General features: G+C 32.4%; 2 protein-coding genes across 35 annotated transcripts in view; both read right to left on the bottom strand.

The window, feature by feature from the left end:
• The window catches only part of LOC126757014 (modifier of mdg4-like), a 35,983-nt gene extending 28,140 nt beyond the window's left edge, over window positions 1–7,843 (bottom strand). For 18 of the 33 annotated variants that reach the window (XM_050470775.1, XM_050470791.1, XM_050470740.1 and 15 more), the window contains exons 1-4: window positions 7,689–7,842; window positions 7,199–7,507; window positions 7,002–7,141; window positions 5,897–6,698 (exon numbers count right to left, since the gene is read on the bottom strand). In XM_050470775.1, the coding sequence (XP_050326732.1) occupies window positions 5,897–6,698; window positions 7,002–7,141; window positions 7,199–7,412 (1,156 nt within the window). In that variant the 5' untranslated portion in view covers window positions 7,413–7,507; window positions 7,689–7,842. Of the gene's footprint in view, window positions 1–5,896; window positions 6,699–7,001; window positions 7,142–7,198; window positions 7,508–7,688 lie in introns of all 33 variants that reach the window. The other 15 variants (XM_050470755.1, XM_050470591.1, XM_050470698.1 and 12 more) reach the window with 1 other exon arrangement.
• Window positions 7,844–8,644: 801 nt separating this feature from the next.
• On the bottom strand, window positions 8,645–23,494 carry LOC126757007 (ABC transporter G family member 20). Of its 2 annotated transcripts, none has more exons than XM_050470558.1 (12): window positions 23,353–23,494; window positions 13,219–13,606; window positions 12,967–13,126; window positions 11,958–12,220; window positions 11,550–11,643; window positions 11,089–11,483; window positions 10,763–10,994; window positions 10,449–10,626; window positions 10,001–10,187; window positions 9,634–9,899; window positions 9,474–9,560; window positions 8,645–9,392 (listed from the first exon to the last, which is right to left on the bottom strand). In XM_050470558.1, the coding sequence occupies exons 2-12, from the start codon at window positions 13,320–13,322 to the stop codon at window positions 9,181–9,183; spliced, it is 2,178 nt and encodes a 725-aa protein (XP_050326515.1). In that variant the 5' UTR covers window positions 13,323–13,606; window positions 23,353–23,494; the 3' UTR covers window positions 8,645–9,180. The 2 variants fall into 2 exon arrangements, with proteins under 2 accessions (XP_050326515.1, XP_050326526.1); XM_050470569.1 differs by lacking the exon at window positions 23,353–23,494 and adding an exon at window positions 22,913–22,933.
• Between the last annotated feature and the right edge of the window lie 3,926 nt (window positions 23,495–27,420).

The following is a 27,420-nucleotide window of genomic DNA, read 5'->3' as shown; positions in this document are numbered from 1 at the left end:
ATACGCGTCCTGAACATTGACAATTTATTCGTGGAAAGTAACATTGCGAATGAAGTTAGTTTATGCCGTGTTATTGAATTTTATCCCAAGAGGATTTTTAATAATTATCACCACATTATTGAATTACTTTTACGAAAATCACTTTTATTAGCAAAACTTATAATTTCGCCTAGAAAACACAAAAATCACAACATACATCTAAGAAATATCTAGGGTTGCCTTGGTGCATAGAGTTGCTTTTCGATTATTAAAAGTTGTTATAATCAATGAAGAGAACCAACACAATTCCCAATGTATGACCCGAAAAATTAATAATACCTATTTTACATTTCTGTATTAAGAAGAAATAATATTATACATATGTTAGATATAGTAATTTGGATTAATCGAAGAAGCGTATCACACTGCGAGGAAGATTTTGCTCTTTACCTGCATTTCTTCTTTGACAATGTACAATGCATTAACCTTTACATATCTCGAAAACACCTAAGCCGATTAGTCTAAAATTTTAACACGAGCTTCTTAAATATAATTATTAATAATTAAATGGAGATTTTTTATTACCGATAAATACTATTTTAATAAACAATTAAAGGTCGAATTTTGGACAAAACTGGGTTTTTTCAGTAACCGCCATTTTGTCAAAACATTTTATTTTGCTTATTCTTTCAATTTTCTTTACTAGATTTAACATTACTTTAACGAAATCTGTTTGGATTTTTAATTTCAGAGGATCCAGTTCAGAGATATAGTGTTCTATGCAAAACGTATCGAGAGGGTTGCAGGAGATCAGCTGTAGTTCCTTTCCAATTAAAATTTTTTTTTGATACTAAGTCTTAAAATACAGTTAAAAGATACCATAATATGGGTACACATTTTGAGATTAATAAGTTTAAAAGTTTTCTCAGAAAAAAATCGTTTTTTGGCTTTTTACTCTACATAACCACTTAATAGTTTTATTATAATTTAGAACAGTAAAAGTAATTTCGTTTTATATACATATAATATTGTTTTTAATACTTCTAAATGTTATTAAATATTTGAATTAAGTGCCTTATTTTTATCCTTAACCATAATTTTTAAATATTCTTATTTATTTACTACAAAAAATGATAACAAAATTAAAATTTTTAACATGTCGTTAAAATGAAAAATATATAAAAAAAAAAAAGTTAAAATGAATTTGCAAAAAAGAACATAAAGCGTGCTAACCTTTCGTTTTTCCTCAACCTCTAAAACCGGTTTTGAGCCACAAATAGTCCGTTTGTGAACAGGCAATTTCATGCAAGGACATACAACCAGCATAAAATCTGCAGTACGTACTGCGCAGTGTTGCCAGCGTGCACTGAATTTCCGAAAAAGTTTAGCATCTCATTCAGCAGTCATTTTTGAGCGGGATTTATGCAAAATATCAGCAACTTTAAATTTATCTTGAATATCAGCAGAGGGTAGGCGTTTTCGATAATGCAAACTGTACAGTTGTTTGCCAAAATTGAAAGCTCAAAATAGCTATTGCGCAAATGTTGCAACATTTGAACAGCTGCACAAAAATTTATAACTAAACCAATTAGGGGTATTCTTTTGCTCTTGCAAAACTCTTGCACGGTGCAAGAATTGCATATATTTCCTCTTGGTGCACCGGCACAACAACAAACACACGCAGAAAATTATTTGCAATGACTGTAAAATATGTCAGACCAAAACCTATGTATATTTGCTTGCAATGTCACGCAAAAATATAATTGCAACCCTGTTTTAGCTGTCATTATACATAAAGACATATTACGTCGTTAAATTGTTGAGGAAGGTAAGTTTTAAATAGATTTTATAGTTTCTATTTAAATTATAAAGATTTGTTAGTTTTTTTTGTTAAAAATGTATGCAGAAGGTGCGCCAATTCACAATAGCTATGCATAATAGTCATTCACAATAAATTGACCGAATCAGCCGTTCATATATCACTAGATTCTGCAATGGGTGCTCTCGTGCTCTTGTAAATTTCGGTATAGTATTTTTGCAATCTTGCAAGAGCAAGAGAATATCCCTATTGTGCTAGCTAAAATATCATTGCAGGTTTGGGGGTGTTTGTTGTGCAAACATCAAGTGCTGAACACATAGAGCGCGACACGACATGGCAGCACAACAGTGAACTGTAAATGGCGTCGTGAATTCTCCTACATGAACATTTGTCAGAAGACAGCGACATGGCCGGCATGTACACAAAACAACACAGCTGTCCATTTTGCATGTACACAATTTCGTTGTGACCATACTAATACCTTTCATTTCAATGAAATTTTAATATTTTGTGCAGTGAAATTTTTTATGCAAAAAATAAGTAGATAGGAAAATTTTATGTTTTTAATTATCAATTGTTATTATAGAGCTATTTTATGCTTTTATTTGTAAAATAACGTCAGGTTTGTTAGAGCTTTGAATAATTTTACATTTTACATGTTAGTGGCATCACTCCTCTCTACTGTTGGTAGGAATTTTAAGAATATTTTCAAGTTAGCGAACGGACGGCCTGCAGCTGTCTAAATAAGGCTATGTGCGTAAATGCATCATGACTTGCAGCATAAGCAACAGTAGCAACACTGCAAGTTTGACGTTTGATACTTCTTATACAATTTTTGACAATTTGCAGATACATTTGTTTGCATTTTTGAACGCGTATAATACTAAAATGGAAAAGAACACATTTTTGCTGAATCTAAAACCGGTTTTGACTTTCATGACGGAAATTTTAAAATCTGAACAAAGAAAAAGTGATAGAAAATTTCTTTAAATTTAAGAAAAAGATGGGTATTGAAGTCAAAAAGAAAAATTTGTAGGTACAAATGTTTGTCTTTAAAAAGACAAAGTATTTATAGAACAAACTTTCGATTTTTAAGAAATAGCTTAAAAAATATAATTTAAATTATATTGAAGCTTCGAGCATTAAAATGTATGCAGAAGGTGCGCCAATTCACAATAGTCAATAATGTCATTCACGTAAATGACATGAATCAGCCAAGATATATCTTACACAATTTTATCATAAATATAGTTACGTGTTGAGAAGAAGAAGAGGTTATTCTTGCAACATTTGGGGGTGTTTGTTAGGCAAACGATAAAATAACAATGGCGTCGTGATTTTATGGAAACCAACAATGAAATCGAAGGAATTCTAAGATGTACACAATTGATAATAAAACGCCTATTAAGTTGATTCAGATGAGATAGAAATTATGAGTATATACTGATATGTTTTTAAGTGTCAGATTTGAACGCTTTTTGTGAAATTATTAATTTAGTATTAAATTTTGGCATTTTGAACGTTCTGTTTGTTATGCAATCGTCATGATGCATTTACGAACATAGCCTAACTGTCCGTAAAAACGTGTATTTTAACATTTGACAGATGTCGGTTGCAGTCTATCGCGCTCTATGTGTTCAGCACTTCACGTCCTTCGTGAGAATTCTGGCAACACATCCAGTCACATGTTTAATCGGTAGTGTACATTACTAGCGTAATAAATTTTGAATGCGCAACGAAGAAATTGTGTTAAATTTCAAGCTTGATAAAATAGATGTCTGGGGCCCTATTCTGTATTCTATTCGAAATTCGGTTGCATCTACTTTATAATTATCCGAAACATTGTACCAATCCGGCTAGTAAATAAATTGCGTTTCAAGCTTGATAAAATAGATGTCTGGGGCCCTATTCTGTATCTCTATTCGAAATTCGGATCTAACTCCGAAAGTTGTACAAAATAAATACGTACAATTTTCGTTTTTGCTTTCTACAACTCAAAAGCTAACGAATATTTTATTCAAAAATTGTCTTGAAAATCCGAAAATCAAGTTACAGAATATAAAAAATCCGAATTCGAGTAAATTTTTTTTCGAATCGAGTTACAGAATAGGCCCCCTGGAAGTCTTACTTTTATTCCTTTTTCCAGTAATCGGTCCTACCACGCAAATCATCGTATACCTCACTTTTGGGATACGAAATTGGTATCATTTCCAAACGAAAGTTCGAAATTCGTAGCGACAATTAGCGGATCCATATTTTATATTTAATTTGAATATAAACGATTCTAGTTTTGTCAAAATAAAGTATTGTAAAAAGGGCTATGTTCGTAAATGCATCATGACGATTCCATAACAAACAGAACGTTCAGAAATGCAATATTGCAACACTGCAATAATCAAGCGTTCAAAAAAGCAACACTTCTATCAACTGTCATACATAATTTCTATCAAAAAATTGTTTATTGCATTTAACTACGATGTCTGACGAAAAGTGCAAAACTGTTTTATTTTAATTTTTGTATTGGAATTTAGTTAAATTATGTTGTATAAATTATTATTTTTAAATTTTTAGTGAAAATTCCGCGTAATGCGGAGACGCAGTTATTGCTGAGAGTACGGTTGAATATGTCCTCGGGAAACGACTTTATTGTTTTAATAAATGATTTGTTTTTAGGTATTTTTCTTTTTAAAGACAAACATTTGTACCTACAAATTTTTCTTTTTGACTTCAATACCCTTCTTTTTCTTAAATTTAAAGAAAATCTATCATTTCTTTGCTCACAAATTTCGTCTAGTGTTAGATTCAGCAAAATTTCCATTTTAGTACTATACGCGTTCAAAAATGCAAACAAATGTATCTGCAAATTGTCAAAAATTGTATAAGAAGTATCAAACGTCAAACTTGCAGTGTTGCTACTGTTGCTTATGCTGCAAGTCATGATGCATTTACGAACATAGCCAAGTTTCGAATTCAGCAACAGCAAATTACGCGCATTTGCGACATATACGATGAACTGCGAAGGGAATATTTTTAGCGAAAAAAATCTCAGCATTTCATTTTAATTACATACGTACGTTCATAATTCTATTTTTCAGCGATTGCGCAAAATTATCGCAGTATTTCGACAAAGCATTATCAACAAATAGTACCAAGTATTGCGGTAATTAAGCAGCTTGAACCTCCAACCTACGTCTATTTTTTAATCACAATACTTGTCAAAATCACGAAACAGATTCGGCAATAATGTATCGCCATTGCTTGATAAACAAACAACATCTGACATCAATTTCAAATTAGAAGTCTTGACACCGATCCCTTTATATTTGCACCATTAGTTTTTTAAGTACATATTTACTATAACTTAAAGAAACCACTTATAAAGTAAAGTAAAGGATATTCAGTGGGATTTGCAAAACAAAATTCATGTAAAATATGTAGGTATGAAAACCACAATACTAGAATAATATTTAACGCGTATTAAATATGTAAATATACTAATCAAGTAATTACTCTAAAGTATAATTCAAATTTTAAGACTTACCGCAAATATTTCTTCACATTGTTATATTTAATTTAAATATTCACTTATAACGTTCACCAAATTTTTAAATTTTTCACAAAATTCTTGCACTAGGTAAGAGTAATCACAGCCGTTTAAATTCTTCACAAAATCTTGCACTAAATAAGATTATAAAACCGGAATCGCGATCATTTAAATTATTCACATAATCTTGCAATGGATAAAAGTATAAACCCGAATTACGACCGTTGTATCGTCAATTAGACAACACAATTTTATAAATAAAATCGAAATCTTTGGAAAATACGTATAAAATATATAAATTTTAAAGTAAATATTTCGTTGGTGAAAGATCATCTTAATGAAGGCATATTTACGGTTCTAATACGAACCAACCCTCTTTAAGCCGACTTTACGCAACGTGGAAATACATGTAATTGAACCATTAACTAAATGTTGACTGTACTAAGAACAATTTCTATATGTAGATATACGTACTACAGAATACTTAGTTAATAGTTCAGTTGCAGTTATACCACTTTCTTACATTCTAGAAACGAAATGTATTTTCAACCAACCTTGTGCGTCACTGTTTCCTTGGTCCGCCACATCCACGTACGAGGTGTCGGTGAATGATGATTGTTGCTGTTTCACCAAAGCTTTTGATGTTGTTGCATTTACACCACCACCTGAACCTGTTCCAGTTTGTACCGTCGTCGCACCTGCAGGCGTATCGTCATTTTCGGTAAAATAACTTTCGTCATACCTAAGCTCTCCATAAGAATCATCCTCTACATAAGTGGTTTCATTTTCGCCTCCATCTACATCACCAGCATCTTCTGCATAGTCTGGTTCTGATTTCGTAGGCAACTCTATTGGCAAGTCTATATATTCCGGCTCACTTTGCTGTTGCTGTACTTGTGTTTTAGTCTCAGGCGCAGGGGCAGCAACAACTGCTGTTTGCACAGTTATTTGTTGGGTTCCGGTCGACACATCAGTTGTATCTAGCGGATCAATTGTACTTTTGGTGCGTTTAATGTGGGGCCCACTTCCAATACTTCGCGCTGGTCGCTTATGCGTAACAACAGTTGTAGTAGTGGCGGTGGTGGTGGTTGCGATTTGTTGAGGTGCTATATGCGTTTGACTTTGAGTCTGCAAATGTTGTGTTTGCGGTTGAGCAACGACTTGCTGTGCTGCAGGAGCCGCCGTAGTTTGTATGACAATCTGAGTTTGCTTATCATCTCCAGAATCTTCAACAGATTCAATTTTGAACGAACGAGAAGTTGATGTTCGTTGGCGGACGCGAGGCGAAGATATCTGTTGAATTTGAGGTGAAGGTGTGGAAGGTTCCGCTGGCGATTGCGATGGTGGAGGATCGCTCTATTAAAGAAGAATAATATTATTACATATTACAATACATATTAATGTGGGGAGAAGCACACATTGTCTCAATTTCTGCTTCAACAAGCATCTTCGTATTACATTCACTTTCAACTTTCATATGGGGTGGGTACAGTTTCGGGCAGATACATACACAAACACAAATGTAGATATTTGTGTATGTATACATACATATTTATGTATTTATATAAAAATGGCGCAAAAACAAAAGCGTGACATGAACAAATAGCATTTTTTTTGTGTGCTTTCCATATTTTTATATTACAAACATTTGATACTTACATCTGTTAAGCCTTTTATTTGAAGAGCTTCTGCTGTACTAATAAACGCTGGTAAAGCTTCTTGCTTTACGTTTACTTCTCCACAGTACATAAATTGAATAAGATCTTTTAATGCTGTATGAGATACATCCTTGAGAAAAACTAGAGAAATAAATATTATTATTAATACTTCCTTCAATAGAGAAATTTCGCACTTACCAAAAGCATGTTGATTGGCCGGCATTTGTGTGAACATTTTGCGAAAATAGGGTGAGCATACAGACAAAACTAAACGGTGCGCTTTGACAAATTGCCCTTCCGCCGCTAGCGTCACGTCCACCAGGTCACCGCGGCAAAGCGATTCATGAAAACCAGCCGACAAATTACTGTTGAAATTATTCCAACATAGCGAGAATTGCTCGTCGTCCGCCATGTTGGCTGACACAATACTAGAGAATTCGTCGTCTGATCCGATGTGTTTGCTGACACAAATCGATAAATTTGTGTATGTACCAAGTACTGAAGATTCTAGAAAACATTCATTTTAAACATTACAATCACAAATCAGATATTCAATTATTTCAATTCATTGACAATTACATTGTTTATTCAAAAATAAAACCAGTTTTTCTTTACCAAAAAAAACTGGGAAATTATTTTTGCTGCAGATAAAATTTCAATGAATCTGTGGTATTATCTTCAAACTTACAATTAATTACAACTGCTTTCAGTAAACTTGCAGAACTACTCTAACTTTGGATTCACTTTAAACTATTTTCTTTCTAAAATAGAAATCGTAGTAACAACATCAATAGTATTACGCCAGACACAAACCGTTCTCGGTCAAATTACGAATGAAATCCAATTTCGACCAAACGCTTGGCGTTGTGTGCGTTTCATGGAAGAATTACATTTCCGTAATTGAAAATTTTAGAAGCTTCATTTTGATTGGCTAACGCAAATATCAGGGTTGCATTGCATGTTGCCAGACTAATGTGTCTAAATAAATTATTTAAGCATGTAAATAGAATTTTAAATATTTTATGTAAAACTTTCTGTTTTCGTAAATATACATAAATATATAGTTAATATTAGCATAAAAGAACACGCGCATAGTTTTAAGGAGGGAATATTGTTTTTTAATTTTCTGTTTTGAATTTACTTTTGCCCGAAATGAATGTTGTAACAGTAGGTTAAATTTTACTAAAATCGGTTCAGTAATTTAATAATTTACTTCGGAGAAAAACTAAGCGAGCTAAGTGTTAATAGATGTGAAGAACTCCTCTCAAATCATCAACGGAGTGAGAGAATAACAACAGCTTTTAATAAATTATATATTATAATTATTAGTAAGTTTGGTTGTCGAACAATTTCGAGTAACCGCCATTAAATTTTATCTCACTAAATTCGAGACTCTGAAATAGTTGAAATGTCACATCCGATATGGAACCGCAATTTTCATTTCCATACATTTAGAATAATTATAATAAAAGTATTTTTATTAAATTTTTGTATATTTAAAAAAAAATAATTTAATTTTAACGAGATTAAAATGAGGCTTGTATGAAGTACATATAGGGAGAAACATACAACATATGAGGATCTGTAAGTACGTACTTTAAGTTGAATAATGTATCTTTCATTGCAAATAAAATAACGAGACTGTTGCGATAATAAAGACTTTCTTTATGCAAAATAATATTTATTCAATATTTGCTCGTTTACGTCCAATAAGTATTTACACTTTTTTCTTACATAAGTACATAAATACATAAACATTTGTTGTTAATTCTATGCGATTATGTCTATACTACATACATATATATACATATATCTGTATATCTCCTACCACATGCATTGTAGCTAACATATTACAAAAATATTATAAATTCTTTAACAAGGAGAAAACTTATGTTCATAATGAAAATTAGTGAATGTGCATGCAGGATAACAATTTAGATGATTGATTTAGGAATTTACATATGTATATGTATTTTAAATTTGCAAGCGTATGGCGTGCTACGTAATGTTCGGTTCGCAATTTTAGGATAAGCCATTTTTGCTAAAATTAGAATTTTTACCAATAACTTTGTATGTGTACTTGTAACATCTGCTTTATTTTTACCTATTTCTATACACGTATATACATATTTAAAATTTAATACTACAACTTCTTCTTTGGCGCCAGATTCCAGATCGGATTAAGCTTTACGTTTAAGGCCCACCATACAGAGTGTAAAGAATATAACTATCCATACTGACATTACTATGAATCCATTGTACACTTGCCAATTTGTAATTGACCAGCCTTTCTCTATAATGTTTCGTGCTGATATAGATGGGATCGTAAACGGAAAGAATAAAACAATGTCTTGTAGAGATTTCGGCATTCCTTCCAGTGGCCATAGCAATCCTTGATATTGAAATTAATTAAAATTATGTATATGTATATACATATGTATGCGTAGGAGTAGGTAAATATTCTAGTACTCACCACAAAGAATTATCATTGGATAAAATGCACCAGTGGCCACGAAATTCGCTTCTGTGTGCGATTTACAATACACCGATATGAGCAAACCTTTTTATAGTAAATTTTCATTTTAAAATATTACAAAATTTATAACAACATAATATTAGTGGGGTTTGCTTACCGAAAAGCATTCCACAAAAGGCTGTCATTGTTAATAGACCAATTAGTGTTGCTGTATCACCTTTGTTGTAAGTGTCAAATACCAATCCAATATACATTATAACCTCAAAAGATTGGAATGCCATTATAATGAGCTGTGTGAGTAGATGCGCCCACAGCATTTCCATGGCGGATACTCCAGCCACCAGTGTGCGATCCCACACACCGTCCATACGCTCCGAAATGAAGACGGCGGCTGTCATCAATGTAGCCAAAAAGAACACCATGCTGACCATTCAAAGAAATTTATATATGATTGGCAATCATAGTAATATAATGTTGAACCGAAAAGTTTCATTCGATTTGACAAATAAAGCTGAGAGACTTACGTCATGACAACACCAGGCGCCACATATTGCTGAAATTCAATATCAAAAGAACCGTAAACGGGTTCCTGAAATTGTATAGGAATATTTCCCAAGCCCGCTGGTAGATTACAATCAGCTAACACGTTTTTGACAAAAAGACCAAAACTATCACGTAATTTGCGTTCAATAAAGTATCCAATTTGTTGATCTTTCATATGGTAAAAGAATTTAATAAATTAAAGCAAAAAATTAGGAATTATTTATTAGGCATAGTAAGGTTGTCAAAATAGTGTGAACAAAGATGTAAATAATAATTCAAAAATAATATTTTGAGAAGAGCATCCATTGTTTGTAAACTAATTTTCTTTATAAACTTAAGTTAACTGAATATGAAGCTTTGGCAATTTTTTATATCATACATACATATGTAGAAGAGTTAACAAATTTGCGTCTGCTGACACCTATTTACCTGTCATATCAATGTGTACACTAAGCACGGAGTTTTCCACTGCGCCGTCATCCGCGTAACGTCCCTCCTCCATTCTCACTCTCATTGATTCGGAAAAATTGCTGGGGAACATGATATAACCGAGGACTTCAGTGCGCTTGGCTGCATTATAAGCTTCTTCCTCTGTTTTGTAGTATACCTGAGCAAATATTGATATATGTATTTGTACGTTTGTTAATTGCTTTTTATTTTTGAAAATACTATTTGCATATTTAGCTAATTTTTCCAACTTTTGTTTGAAGTTTAATAAAAAATATATGTAGATAAATACATACTCTCTCAGCGATGTCATCACCCAACTCGGTTATATAACGACACGATATCTTTTTAAATTCGCACGTGTCATTGTGATTAAAAACCGTCCTTAAATTGTGATCAAAACATGTGGCATAATCATTTACTTCACCACTGACGATACCGAGTTTTAGATTTGTTGGTGTTTTGCCTATGGCTAAATAAAAGCAGGTGAGCTGGATTAGTGGGAAGAGCAGCATAAATATTATTCCACTGAAAATGGCACATAAAATTAGAATTAAAAATCAAACTTCTTAAATAGTAATTAAGAATAATACATATACATATGTACGTTCTTTCCACTTACGATGGCTGTCGGAAAAGTTGAACAAAATTTTTTGTCATCAATGCTTTAATGCGGCCGCGCGTCGTGAAAAATATTCGCTTTCTATTCTCGGTTTCTTGCTCTCTACAATGGCCCCCTTGATCAGTTCGTTGCGTTTTGTTGTCGTTTTCATCGACCAATGGAAGCTTTTTGCACATGTCGTTGGGTTCTGGAGAGGTTGCGTCGATTACTTCCACAGAATGCATAATTGCAGGTGGCTGGGATGTGTTAATCGTGTTGGGCTGCACTACGTCGGAGTCACCTTGTTTTTGGCTCAATATTAGAAAGGCATCCTCAATAGAGTTGCACTCAAATTTTATCATTATATTTATTGGAGTATCTTCCGCCAATAGTACACCATTTCGCATTAATCCGATCTAAAACGAAATTTATTTATACTATATATAATATATCTATATTGTTAAAGATTTATATAAACTTACGCAATTGGCTTTTTTGGCCTCTTCTATATAATGTGTAGTAATGATCACAGCCATTTTGCTATTCCTAGTGCTTTCCACAAGGAAGTCCCATATTCTGGTGTAAAAAACGAAGTTTTATTAGAAAAATGTAAGGAAGAGGTAAATTTAGGTTTAGGCGAATATTATGTACTTTCGAAATTTTTAAAATTAGAGAGATATGCATATTAGACTTTTAGACAAATTTAAACCGCATATTTTGTACTAAATTTATAGCTTATTTCAATATACAATTAAATCATTTTATATTTATACATTTAGCGGTATTTAGTGGGCGTGTTTTTTCAGAGTTTCTTTATCGACTACTTATATTTGAATATAAATTATTATAGCTATGTACCCAGTGACGAAATATCTCACTTGAATACTTACTTTTCCCGTAGCATGGGATCTAAACCCACTGTCGGTTCGTCTAGAATCAATAATTCTGGTTCGTGTATCATGGCGCATGCGAATGAGACTCGTCGCTGTTGGCCACCGCTGCAATTCTTCACAAGCTGCCTTGGTGGTGGTAGTTGCAACAGTGAACGTAATATTTTGAATTTCTCCCGAATCTGTTCTTCCTTCAAACCATAAATGCGGCCAAAATAGAAGATAGTCTCTTTTACCGTCATCTCATCGACAAGAGCGATTTCCTATTTAATAAACATATAAACAAATTTGTGTACATAAACTAATTATAAAACAAGTAAGGAAGGCTAAGTTCGGGTATAACCGAACATTTTATGCTCTTGCAACTTGCAAGGAAGGATTAAAGCCAGGAAAGTACATTGAAGTATGTACATGTTAGTTATATGGGGTCTAGACGAGTTTTTACCCGATTTTATTCATTATAAACACAAATGTGTGTTAAAAGAAAACACACTTACACACAAGATGACTCACATATTGGCGGATATATGCGGTATAAAGTTTCTCGGAAGTTCGAAAGTCTTTATATTAGGTATATGGGAGCAAGTATTGACTCGATTCAACCCATTTGTAGTACACATACATACTACTAACAGGAAAGGATTCTATCGGAAATTCAATTCTATATACATATATCTTACACTTTGGCCGATATTTGTAGTAAAAAGTACTACTATAAGCACTGGGGTATAAATATTCGGTACCAAGGGGCTTGTACAGTTTGAAATTTAATGTCTAGGGCATATTTAGTTATTGATTTATCGCCTTTTAAGTAGTTTTTAACAGTACCGTTATATGAGGAGTGAGTAGGGTTATCATGCAATTTCATCCATTTTTACGCTGTCAGTAAGAATTCTTATAATATTTGTGCTAGGTAAATTGGTTTAATAGGTTAGGGGATATGTACATATGTACATGAAATCTTTGCCAACTTTAAAGGAAAACATTGGAGTCTTAGTATGATACTCACCTGCGGCATATAGCCAATACGTGCACCTGGAATGCCACTGCCCGGTTGGCCAGGCTTCATGCCCAGAACTGTGACTTCACCGCTATTAAGCTGACGCTGGCCGACTAAACAGGAGAGTAGCGTAGTTTTGCCGCAGCCTGAAGCACCAAGAAGACCATATCTGTGAATCATAAAAAAAACAAGGAAATGCATACAAATAAACAAAGCCGTACACACTCAGTAGGGTGATTGAAGTAAGTTAATCGTACTCACATTGAACCGCGCATTACATTCATATTCAAGTAATTGAGAATAATTTTGGGATTTGATTTACTGCCATAGTATTTGTATCCGTTGCGTACCTCTACGGCCGCCATATTGAAGGAATTTATCGCTTATTTGTATCTATATTCGCTAAATTGCTAAATTCGGTTTATGCTAACTTATACTCGTACATATAGATGACTCGCTGGAAATATTCTTTTCGGACCAGTGTGAGCCAATTATATGTATGAGTACTATAAAAAAAACCTGTGGATATATAAATGTGGACGTGGCTGTGATCTGATGTTGGTATGCTGCTGGAGACGTTGACGTTTAAGTGGTGTTCACACTGGCTTTAGAATCATGGACGGCATAAATTATTCAGACCGTGTACAAACTGGAAAAAATAACATACAAATGAAATGATGAAAGCCGATAAGTCGTAGGAAGTATACATATGTATGTATGTACATAGCGTAGATACAGAGATCTACATCTTCTTCTTCTTAATTGGCGTAGACACCGCTTACGCCATTATAGCCTATAGATAGATAGATCTACATACATACATATACATGTATATCTATTTGCATATATCATAGCTGCCAGTGCTCACGACTCATTACATAATGAAATAAAAACGTATATTTATTCCCTACGTATATTCATACATATACATATTTACATTTGTGAAATCGTAGTCAATTAAGTAAAGCAAAAAAATGCTTTTATTATAAATATCAATAAGTATTTTGATAGCTTTTCTTTATTAAGACACGTAATTATTTAAAGTCATCTTAATCGCAGAGAACGGGAATAACCGTCCCAACGGTTAATTTACACATCTACTACATCACACAGTATGCTGTTATTTACTACCATCAATATTTTAAGGTCAATCAATATACTACAATATATTACTCAATCGATTTTCGGTTTTAAGAAGCAGTTCGTAGATGGGCGTAATCGGCCCACTGGTACGTCCACAAAACACTATCAAAGAAAAACCTATAAAGTGCCATAACTAAGCACTAAAATAAGATATAGAAATGTAATTTGGCACGGAGGATTGCAGTAGCAAGGGGCATCTGGGGCTCTCTAATAGGTTTAATGTACATATATCCTAGACTAATACAGCTACAGTAGCAAAATTCATGTAAGACAATTTTTATAAGAACTATTACTAATAAAGTGAAAATGTATGAAATCAGATGATAACTCTGCCCACTTTACATATAACGGTACTGTTAAGAACTACTTAAAATGCGATAAATCAATAACAAATACGTCAGAGATATTGAATTTCACCATTGAGATGGTATGTAAGAGCTTTAAAGAAGCTGGTGTAAAAAATGTACAATGTAAATAGGCGTGGCACCCACATTTCTTAAGACCTGCTCAACCGATTTCAACCAAATTCGATACATAACATTGTTCCAAAGTGCTAAAATGGGCAAAATTGGATTGCAACCACGCCTTCGTCCCATATAACTCAATTTTAAATTTTATTTGATTCTTTCACTTTCCGGTATACAAATCAAGAAGAAATTAATATAACGGGATACAATTCTGCGCGAATAATCTCTTTAGAGTATTCCACCTTGTGACCAAAAAATGTTCAAATCCAACGAGAAGATTATATTAGTATGTTGCATATTAATGATATGTATTATAGTTTAGGCAAAAATTGGTCAAATCGGATCGATATAATCTAGAACTCTCATATACTTTACATGTGTAATGATTTTCGTTTTTCCAACAAACCTTTTATCGAATAAGTCGGTGAGTGTATGAATCTCAAAGTTCCCCATAACTCGAATTTTTGATTTGCCAATAGAAGTAAAATTTCATACAATTTTCTTTCCATAACTCAAAGTTTTTTTGTGGATTATGGTGATTCGAGTTAAAGAAGTTCAACTGTATACTATATAATTACTTGGATTCCGATCTTCTAATTGACGGTTTGCACCTTAAGGTATTTTTATAGCCTTGACTCTTACAAGTTGCAAAAGTATAAAATGTTCAGTTGCACCTTAAATTAGCCCTTCTTTACTTGTAAAAATTTGCAATCGTATCTAAGTTCTAATCGACGCGCTAAATTTTGGCCTATCGTTACTTTTTTCATAATAATTCATCGTTAAAGTTCGATTATCTATTGTTATTGTCTATTAGTAAGGGTGTATTTGAATGCATTTACAAAATTTAATATTGTCTCATTCAGAATAGAAATTCAACTTTAAACAGATAATATAATCAACAAATATTTGGTCGTTGCCTAACTATTTTTGCTCATGAATATTATTTTGCAATATTATAAGCGCAAATAGTGCAATTGAGTTTTAGAACAAATAATAAAAACATATACATAGATGAAAGATAGATTTATTTACACACATCCACATACGCAAATATATCCTACGTGGTTTCTGTTCTTTTTATTCTTCAATAATTAATATTCCAAATGCGTTCATTCGAGGAATCGCTCATTCTGTGCGTACCTATATCCGTCAAATTGTTATGTAATAAATATAAACATATTATATATGTGTATATATGTGTATATTTATATGTATGTGCAAGTTAGTGCTAATACTGTTGTATATACATACATAAGTGGGTAAATGCCTCTCGGAAGTACATATAATTTGTTTAATAAATTTTTAACAGACGTACGTGCAGCATTTCATTAGTTTAAACACTTAATTAAAGTGCATTTGTAAATTTTTGCTAACTTATACATATAGACGAACAGCGTACCTATATGGGGTTATATGACGCTATTGAAAATAATTCATTTAGAACTTTTTCTTTCAGCAGGAAATTTATTGCTCGTAGGCGGATTCCAGTTGATGTTCTATTGAACAAACATATAAGTTAACGATTTATCGCCAATATTAGTGAAAATTCATATGTATGTCTATGTATATCTTACAAAACCAAATTATACAATGTTAAAATAGATTTGTTCACCTAATTATTGCTTGTAACATTTCTTATATTGAGATATATTTATTTTCGAGTATATCGAGTTGATTTCGACGGAAACACATACGGTTCAAGTGAAAATAGAATTAAACAATTTTTATGATGTTTAAAGTACGCATCTCATAAGCATAGACTCCGAAACAATTTTGATGGGAATATATATTGCTTCAGTAAAAATTTGTATAACTTGAAGAGAGTATATTAAGTTTGCCAATCCCTCAATTTTCGAGATAGTGATCGGACATTTTCTTGTAGATCTTATAGTAAGAGTAATCGCCAATTTTGTTTTCTTAGGTAAGTTGGCTCTCGGAGATTTCTTGGAATTGTTTGCAAGCCTGTTTTTTTTATTTTAACTACTAAAAAATTTGGCAGTTAAGAAAGTTCGAGATAGTTATTAAACTATGACTTTGATTCAAGTAATAACGGTAAATAACAATAAACAATTTATTATATGCATTTATCTACGTATGGTATATACCTTAAGTTAATAGCTAGCTATTTTATAAACCAAAACAAATTCGACACTGGCATTAATTTTCCGCTCATCAATTAAAATTTGTTTCTTCAGGTTTTGTTGCACATATTTACATATGTACATTTGCATGTGTGCATGTGTGTCAGTTTCATAGCAGTTCTTATGTTCATATAAAATAATTAGTGTCATGGATAGATACTTATGTATGTGCACAAATACCTAGCGACATACATATATAGTATATATGCACGCTCAGCCAGAAGATCGTTAAGTGGAAATTGTGAGTTTGTCTTTGGCTATTTATTTTGCACTCTTATAAAGCGGTCGCTTGTCTAAATGACAAAATCAACAAAAAACTGTAGCGCTAATAAACTGCTTCTGGTTTTACCAATCGCTGTTGCTCTCTGTCAGCTGGTGTACACAATGGTAGCTCCAACGCGCCAAACTACGCTCACTCGGCTGCGTCGTGGTCTCGGTACATTTTCGACATTTCATAGTATTGCATAAAACTCAATGGTGGAGCCGGCACGGCAGCGCATTGCTGATATTACAAACCTGCTGCCAACCTTGGATTTTTTACTTCAGACCATCCAGTCCATTTACCTGTTGCGATGCATCCACATGTGGATGTACTATATATGTAGATGCGCATGCGTATTACATTTTGAGACTTATGATACCCTTTAATTTTTTAAATATAGTATATGTGTACACGCTGGTTGCTTATTTTAGTTTTATTACAACGAATTTTTGTAATACCTGCATGTTATTGAATGCCATGCAATACCGCAGTCTCTTATGGGTTAATTGCTTTTGCAGTCTGCGTCTCTTCGTGGTTAAACTCGTTTTTTTTTGTTTGTAAGCTGACCTCGTAACTCTCTTTTACATTAAACGACGCACCAAAGGCAGTCGGCCGTCTTTTCGCATATTTCCTATGTGCATATACATATACATATCTATATGTATGCATACAAACATATGCACATGCATTCATAAATAAACGAAGTGTTTGACTTTGTAAGTGAATATTTACGTTCAAATATTCATTTACATTCGCTTTTCGGTTTCGGTTTACTTCTCTTTGATTACTTCATTTTCTTGGAGGTTAATGTATTAGTTCTATTGCGTTTGTTGTAACACCGTTCGTAGAGAGTTTTTGTGCATAGTGTGTGTTTTTGCTTTTGTAAACAAAAAGTGAAAAATTGGAATGGTGTTTGCTAGGGGGCCTAGGCATGAAAATTACTCAACTTGATTTTAGTTAAAATAGTAATTAAGTAAATAATGGCTTAAATCGTAAAAAAATGTATGTTTGTACATATGTATATATATATACATACGTACAAATACATATATAATGCATACTATGTAGTTATAGTTAAAAAATGCATTTAAGCAAATATTTGGGTTAATATTTGTATTTGCACTGAATTGGGGGTTTCCAACATCGTACTTTGTTACACAAATGTACACACATTGTGACAAAAAATACCTGGTTGTAAATAAAACGCAAAATAGTTAATTATTTATCAAAATTTATTTTGTCGCCTCTACAAAGTAATCCCCACCAGATGTAATACACTTATGTCAACGATTTTTCCAGTCCTCGAAACACTTTTCATAAGCACTTTTTGGGATATTCATCAGCGCTTTCAGTGACTGACAACGGGTTCCACGGATTCTGTTTCTGTTTGGGGAACAAGAAAAAATCACATGGAGCCAAACCTGGTGAATACGGTGATATTCATTGCGTTTTTGGCTTAAAATCCACAATCGTGGTATAATCCATTAATTGTTCCTCCACAATTCCGGCCGTTTTCGACTGATGTTTTCACGCAAACGCCTCAATACGGAATACAAAAAGAACTCTTTATTGATCGTCTGTATTTCCGTAAACAAATCTTGATGCTCCATATCACGAATATCAAAAAAAAAATCATTTAGCATTACCTTGATTTTTGAGCGGATTTGGCGTGTTTTTTTGGTTTCGACTAATTTTTTCTCCCACTTCGATGATTGTTGACTTGTTTGCATGTCATATTCATAAACCCATATCTCATCGGCAGTTATAATGCACTCCATGAATCTAGAGTCGGAATTCGCACAAACAAGGACGTCCAAAAGAGTCCAAAGAGATCTGTTTACGGTAATCTTTTTGAAAAAATTCGACTTCATCGGAACGAATCGGTTGAGCTTACAGTCCAATTTGATGAGACTTACAATTTATTTTAAACTGTCGTATTTTGTAGAGCCGGCCGCTATTTAAAAATTTTGATGTTGGTCAACACAAGAATCAAACGCATACCGTGCGTTTATGTAGAATAATTTAGGGTCGTTTTGTCAATATCTGGTTAGCAGCCATCAGTCAGTTAAGTTTTGATAAACTCAACCAAAACTCCTTCTTCCGATAAAGAACTTTTTTTAACTTAGAACTTAACTGAACAGATAATTGTTAACGGCTACAAATGAATTGAATGAAATATGATTTTTTTTTATTTTCATTGTTTCCAAATTTCTACTACTGTCATTTATTCAGATATAGGTTAGGCTAGATTCAGAGGTCGATCAGAACAGGGATCCCAGTTGGACAGCTATAGAACGCTGATCCGTTGTGGTATCCAAAAAACTCCTGTATACTGGATCATAAGACGATTACAAATCGTCGAAGCGCTTTGAACCTCCCAAAAACTTCTTAAGACGGGTAATGTCGGCCATGTCTTCTGGTTTGCCGAAGGTAAGACTACTGAGAAGTTTCAGCCTTAGTCTTCGACCGGTATCTGCTAAGCCCATGGGAAATTTATGGTGATAAAGTTGACAACCTCGGTGATATAGAAAAGACTTTTAACATTTTTGATATATGGTATACCAGAAATAAAATTAATGTACATATGTTTTAAAAAAAAATAGTCATTATCGTTTCAAAGCTAGACTCATATTGAGTCAGAAGCTCTAATTCATAAGTTTCCCTTTCCCTTTCCCTTTCCCTTGATTATGATCTTACAACGTATAATGTATTTTATGAGAAACTAAGGGATTATTTTACACACAATAACATCTCTCTTACGTATCTATAATTGCACGAGAGCTGTCATTCGACTTAAAAAGTTTTAATTTTTACTAAACTCTGTGTTTCAAAAAATAAGGGTCAAATCAAAAGATGCGCTGCTTTTACTATACGTACATACATGTGTACATACATACATTTGTGCTATGTAATTTTGTACGATCGAACGTATGAAAAAGGTGTGTAGTATGCCTCCAAAACACATCAGCACACATACTCCAAGGTCAGTTAGCTCGAGTGTGCTTGTGTAGCTGCAATTACGAAGGAAACTACAACTAATAAACAACAACAAAAATATTTAAATGCGTGTTTAATAATTTCTCATCAGATTGCATTGAATTGTTGAGCGTACGCAAATCAATCTAAGTATTCAAATTTTACGATATTCACTTTTTCTAGGTGGGCCGCAGGCACATGTTTGGTTAAAAAGTGATTAAGATACGTCACAGTCGTTATTATTAATCATATTTCCCACTTACTGACATGGAATGACACGAATGCACGTAAGGATTATCTTTGCAAAATCATACATATCGGTATATGTATGTATGTATATTGTTATTCGCTCAGTCATTGCAACGAAAATCACCTCACATGCGATAATTCAAATGACAGCTGAACAATTGTTAATGTTGTATGACAAATTTAAAAATTATCTTCTGGTTTATTTATTTAATTATTGTATTTTGTGAATCTTTTTCTAAACGCTTCCAGAACAACAATTAGCAACGTTATTATTACCTGTACTGATGCCCCAAAACGCCTCTTAAGCGATTACTGGTATGAGTATGCAAATAAAATCGCAATAAAAAAACATATAAACAAAGAAAAAACCAAAGTTATATAAACAAAGTGGATTGCAAGCAACGTGTTTGCTTTGGCAACTGAGATAGGATTGGTAAAATTGTGCTCGACTCGTATGTGGAACTGATAGTTGAGTCGGCTGCATGGTACTTATGTGGCATGAACAACGTCACAATACGCTGAGCAACCGTATGGAGTTTCGCATATTACTCAATATGGCTCTGTTGCAGAGTGTGGATTGTGGTTAGTGGCGCGCTACCGTTGCAGCGAATGTTCGTATTGATATTGCCAAAGTAGTTGTGGTGAATGATTGCTGACTGCTGCTGTATGGTGGAAGGCAATGGTCGTGGAAGACAAGTGCTTTGAAGCATTGGACTACCCAGATTGTTGCTTTGTTGAAGGTGCGTTCCAATAGTAAAGATAATAACGAACGAAATTCTCTTAGTGTTTTAACCGTTAATATATGTTTACATATGCAATCCTAGTGCAATCGAGTAAAAAATGCTTTTTTGATACAAAAAATATTGCGTGATATGTTTTAAAATTTTTTTTAATATATTTTTTCCCAATTAGTCAATATACGCAAATAATTAAAAAAAAAATATTCTTTAATTTTAGCAAGTTATTGACTCTTTCCAAAAACGGTACGAACTGCTTCAATAATTACAGTAATTTCCGAATTTAAAAATTAAAAACAAAATTGTGTACCAGGTTTTAACTATACATTGTCGGTTGTTAATAATAGAAATTTAATAAAATGGTAGATTTTGAAAAAAACAAATATTGAATTTTGCTCAATAGTCTGATAATTGCGGGCTCTCCTTAATTTTATTTGTTATACGATCAAAAAAATGTACAGATAAATATGTATATGTATGTATATCGAATAAAAAGAACAATAATTCAAAGCGATTGAGAGCCAATTTTAAAGAAGTAGTTTTGAAAAAAAAGACGAGTTTAAAGATAAACTGACTGAGCTTATTGAACTGAGTGGATAAACTTTAGAAAGCTGTAACTCAAAAAATTTTAAATATTCAATTAAAATTTTCTTATGTTACATTTAAAGCTGTCGAAATATGCGAAAACCAATAACAAAATGATTTTTTGGAATTATTTCATTAGTTGTTCCCCCTAAGATAATAATTTTCATCAATACCTTTTTTTAAGAAGCTTAGCAAAATTATTTGATAATACTTCTTTTGTTATAAATTCAGTATGACGAGCAAACTCACAAACTATGGTTCTGCTGAACATTTGGGATATTCTGAACTGTGACCGATTTTAGTTTTTATTCCAAAATGCATTAAATTTAGCAAAAAAAAAATTCCACAAAATTTTTGATAAATCTTCTTAACCGCATAATTGGTTCCAGAAAGTAAAAGTGAAGATTATTAAGCACGCAAGTTTATTTGAAATACTGCAAATTAAATATTTTAGACTGGGCATTGTAGGCGATAAAGTGCTGCATTGCCGATGCCATTTTTCAAGTTAAATATTTCGTTAACCATTTTTTATTAAAGCATGATATTTTGTTAGAAGCTGATTTTTACCAAATAAAGTCACGAAGTCATATACAGTTATAACATTAAGTGCTAAAATAAAAGCACTATTTATTCTGTTTATCCTGGAATACGCCCTTGTTGTTTATTTATTTACATTTGCAATGCATTTTCGGTCTCTCCAACTGACATATAAGGAAGTCCAACATCATACATATGGTATATACATAGGTATATACAAACTTGCACACATACAAGTCTACATAAATGTCCATTCACTTGCTACTATGATTGCGAATGGAACAGACAACTGTTGTTAAATGGATTTTTCCTTTTGGCAATTAATGTTAGCATTGTAGAGCTTCAATGACAAAACAGCTGTAAAATCCTGTACTCACATCCACACTAACACGCATTACATACATATATGAAACTGAAATGTTGACAACAATCAGAATATAATTGCCAGAATATGTAAATAACAGTTTATATGTGTATGTATTTGTATGGAATGCAAATATGACATATCCTTAATTGTAATTTGTTGATAAGTATTTGTTGAAACCACATTTTAAATGAAATTATCTTCAAAAAGTTGTCATATTATTCTTTTATGCGTTTTTTTTTTTTTTAAAAGTTATCAAGCTCTTAAAAAATCACCCGATATTATTCTTTGTGAGAGTATTGTAAGTGCATGTTTTTTTTTTAATATTTATAATTAAATTTAGCTTTTGCACAGTTTTTATCCAATAATTGTGGAACATAATACAGTTTCATTTGACTTGCTCAACGCACATTTGTAGGTATGTGTATGTATGCTTGTGGCTAGCAACACTAACATTGTAAAAGAAACAGCAACTTGCCGCAACACACACTTACACATTTTTATGGAAAAATTAACACATTTTGTAATGTTTGCTATTCCACTTTTTCAACATGTGCACGTAATTTTTGGTTAATCAGTAATTCGAAGCACAAATAGCAGCACCAGCACTAGCACATAGTAAATGCGAAATCACTAGCTCATAACATGTTTGTATCTATGCAGTTTGTGTCTTAAGTCTTTTGTTCCAGCGGCGCTTTGCCATCTACAATCAGTCTAGGAATTAGAGCCTTAAAACAATGCGCTAAAATGCAATAAGGGTTTTTAAATTGATATTCCAGTTAAAAAAAAAATATTATAATGCAATTGTATTTCTTTCACCACACTATATTTTCGTATATTACTGTTATTTATCATAACACCACTCATTTTTTCAACAGTTTATTGACAAACATTTGTTTGTCTCAAATATGTAGATTTATATTTTTTCGCATACCATAAAACCAGATGATTTAGCAATTCCTTCACTTCCTTCACACCAACAAAAAACTACAACGGTTGCGATTGCGCACCGTGCCAAACTTCGCGTATCAGAGACAATTCGTAACTGAAACCAAGCGATCGCGCAAACGACTGCCAAACCGTGGCAAAATCTGTTGTTAAATCATCATACTGCTTCCACTTAGCGAAAAAGCGCACTCGTACACCCATATACCTATCTATATACGAATCCATGTGGTATCTACAAATAGATGTATGTGTGCTTATGCACATGTGTATAAAACATCCATGTTTTACTCACTCTCAATTGCGAACAGTAAGTCATAGGAGTAAACTAATAAAAGTATTGCATTATCCATGAAGACGACTTCGTGGAAACAGCAGCTCAAAATATAAATAAAACCCCATACCAACGCACAAACATGGTTTATAGTGGGAGTTAAGAAATGACTGTGGTAAAAAAATATTTAAAAATTGTGAGAGAAATATTGCCGGTAAAGTTATACTGCATTAAAAAATTTATTGTGTGCAAAAATGCGCATTAAGTTTTAGAACACATTTTATATACATATGTATGTATGTGTATTATCTGATCACATTTGACTCTTACTGATATTCACACATACTTAAGAACATTAGAAAGTTAAAAAGCTTGCATTAAAGGATGAAGGATGAAATATTAGAATTTAAAGATTAAAACAATACCTTTATACACACACATACATCTGAATGGGTCAGAGTTCGAAATTCGTACTCAAAATAGAAACACTAATGTATATTTTTGTGTAAAATACAAACGCATCCTCATACATATTTATATTGTTGGCTAAACGAAATAAATTTGCGCAAAAATAGCTAAATTACATAAAAAATGTTTGGCTGTTATTGGGGTCAACGAGTAGCATATTGCCAATCCTATGTTAATTTGTTAAACAAACTTTGAAGTTTTTGCCGATTTCAGTGTCGTTGACTTTACAGGCTCTCACATGTAAAATACACGATTTCGATAATAATGTTGGTAGATTAACTGGAGTAATATTCGAAAAGCGCCAAAAAAGTTTTTATTACTCCCAAGAAAATTTTATAATTTTATGTAAATTAAAATAATGTTGAGTTTCGAACCCAGTACATATTATTAGACGGTATTAACTTCTACTGCATTCTTATTTAATTTGAATTAGGTACTCGATCATTTGAGAATATTACTCTTTCTTATAAATGCGAAAATCCTTAAGTCGATATTTTCTTAAGCCAATTAGACTCTAATTAGAAAGAAAGCAAAAGCATTTAACACGGTTACATAAATATACATATGTATGTATGGCTAGCAATATTCAATTACAATAAACAAAAGCAAAAGTGTATGTGTATTTCTGTTGATTTCTAATTTAATCCAAGTTAATGTATACTTTTTTACCAACTCAGTATACATAGTTTTATTAGAACTAGTCTTAAAGCGACCAGTATACAAGTAATTTCCCTCAGAAACTAGCAGAAATTTCCACTGCGGCGATTCACCTGTCTTACATGCACATATGTATGTTTGTAAAAATGTATATGATTTTATATACGCACATATTTATGCTCTTTTGCTCCAACACCATTTCGGGCTTTTTTGTTTTCAAAAGAGGGAATAAACCATACATATACCAGTATAAGATTCACCTTAGTTTTGTGCATGGATTTACATTTAAATGCAACAACGAGTTATATACGCATACAATTCCTAAACTGTAGGGATCCATGTGTCATACACATTATCTTTATTATGGATGGGCTATTTAAATTTTTCACTCGCTTAAACTTATGTAAATATTGAATGAACACTATTGACTTTGTCCACATGTCTTTGCTCTTCATTTCAAGGTTAGCTTTCTTTAACAATAATGTTGGCTTGGTTACATAATTTTCGGTCGTCGATACAGGTGACCTTGAAACCGAATTCTTTGCATAACCATTTCGTACAGTGTTATGATTTCGTTGATATTCATTTTGAGGTTAATATGCTTAAATATTATAGGAATAATTATTGTAAAATAATCTATTAATTATTGTTATGAATTGAAATTGAATAGATATAAATTCGAGCACATACAACTGCCAATTGATGATGAAAATTTAAGGGACAGTATTATGAAATATTAAAAAACTCAAATGTTCCCAAAATTTTAAATTATATTAGACATTGCGAGATGCAGATTTTTATATAGGAACTCTACGCTAATTGCCTTAACTACGTTGACGCCAATCAGGGTGATTTAAAATCACATCATAACTTACTGCAGGACTCAAATTCAAAATATTTCGAATGTACTTATGTATTTCAGAAATTTGAAGGTTATTCAACACATAGTGTCGGTGGTTTGAAGAACGTATTTGTAAAATTTGTTTCATTTAGTGTAATATACTGCAAAAACTTTCAATGCGTTTTTCTCGATATACAGTCGGTAATTTAGTTTCTTTCAATGAGTTTTTCCCGATATACAGTCGGTGAAAAAAATTTCCCCCAACGCACATAGTAGGAGGTGAGAATTACAAACTTCAGCGATGTTACTCAAAATTGATTTTTTTTAGTACCTAAGTAACCGTACCACAATGAACCGATTAAATGAATGACCTTCAGTCCGTGTTAATGTATTATTTTGTTTTTTTTGGGAAAATGATGAATCTTCAAAAAAACTAAAAAAAAAATTTTTAATTTTTTAGAAATTAGTGAGCTTTAAATTAAGTTGGTCACTTGCATAAAATGAGTACTGCTTTATTTATTTATTTTTTTTTTTAATTAAATACTTAAAATCTGCTAAATTATTGTATACGATATAATGACGAAGGTTGACTGCCGTTAGCGGAAGGTACTTCGATCTCCAGAAATTGAAGATTCGAAATGTTTTCAAAAAGAATCATCGATTATCAAAGTACAATTAGGGCTTCAATTATTCATTTATTATTTTTTTGATTTATGTATTTATTAAATAAAATGCGTCCTCAAAATTAATTCACAAAAAAATCGTAGTTGCACTTGTGGATATAACCCCATAATGCGCTGTGTCATTCCATGGAGTATGAAAACTCTTGCTCCCCCATATCTGATAAGAAACGAGAGAACATCGATGTATCGTTCAACAAACTTATGTATATTAGTTTGGAATAATCCTTCTTTTGAGATACCATCACAGTAAAGAGATACATTTGGCTTTTGAATATGATACTGTAATTGATTTTCAGTGCAGTTTTAAATTACTGATTTTCCAGCTGATAGCTATTTGCATGTGATTTCATGATTGTTAAGTTGAAATTCGTTACCACCATTTCCATTTATATGTACATATGTATGTACATATACATAAGTAGCTGCATACGTAGAATAAATTGATCTACCTATTATAGCTAACAGGATGATTGTTTTGATATGACATTTCCAAGCAAGCTTTAACTCAAATCGCTATTGCAGGAATTAATTGTGAAATTTAGAAATTTAAATGTGCACAAATGCTGGTTCCCTCCACGACTGATAACCCATATATGTACATATGTACGAAAATAAGTATATTCATGAGATATGTTTTTATCTAATATAGTTTTACTTCATAGATTATTATATGCTTTTGAACATACTTATGTATGTATGCATGTGTACGAGTCCGAATAAATCATTTAAAAGTTAGACTTCGAAAGCCAGATAAACAATCCTATTTGTACAATGTTCTAGAAATGTATGTCTACTTGAAATTTGTTGCAAATTTATAAAAAATTTTTGTTGCAGTTATATGGACTCTAAATAAATACCAAATAGTTGTAAATATATACATATAGGTATGTATAAATTTGTATTAGACATACATAAGTGCTAAATGACATGTGACAGTAGAAACTGACATTTGCAAAATTTCTAAAAAATATGGCAACACTTAAACTAACAGCTGCGGAAATTTGGCGCGTATGTCGAATCGGCTTTATAAATTCTAGGCTTGGTGATCCTCATTTTTATATAAAATTGCTTATATTTATATAAATCAATGCAAATCAAGCGTTTTAAATAAGTATAAAAAGTGAATTCGAAATT

The sequence above is a fragment of the Bactrocera neohumeralis genome, chromosome 2 (assembly GCF_024586455.1).
Source record: "Bactrocera neohumeralis isolate Rockhampton chromosome 2, APGP_CSIRO_Bneo_wtdbg2-racon-allhic-juicebox.fasta_v2, whole genome shotgun sequence".
Lineage (NCBI taxonomy): Eukaryota > Metazoa > Arthropoda > Insecta > Diptera > Tephritidae > Bactrocera > Bactrocera neohumeralis.
Note: the sequence above shows the minus strand (reverse complement) of the source record. Positions and strands in the feature narration are given on the sequence as shown.

Bases quoted from the DNA above. Each gene is read 5' to 3' on its own strand.
- LOC126757007 (XM_050470558.1), bottom strand. From the start codon at position 13,322: ATGGCGGCCGTAGAGGTACGCAACGGATACAAATACTATGGCAGTAAA. The intron at 12,221-12,966 runs GTGAGTATCATA...TTTATTAAATAG, and splicing joins GTATTGGCTATATGCCGCAG to GAAATCGCTCTTGTCGATGA. The intron at 10,188-10,448 runs GTAAATAGGTGT...ACCATATGAAAG, and splicing joins TGTACACATTGATATGACAG to ATCAACAAATTGGATACTTT.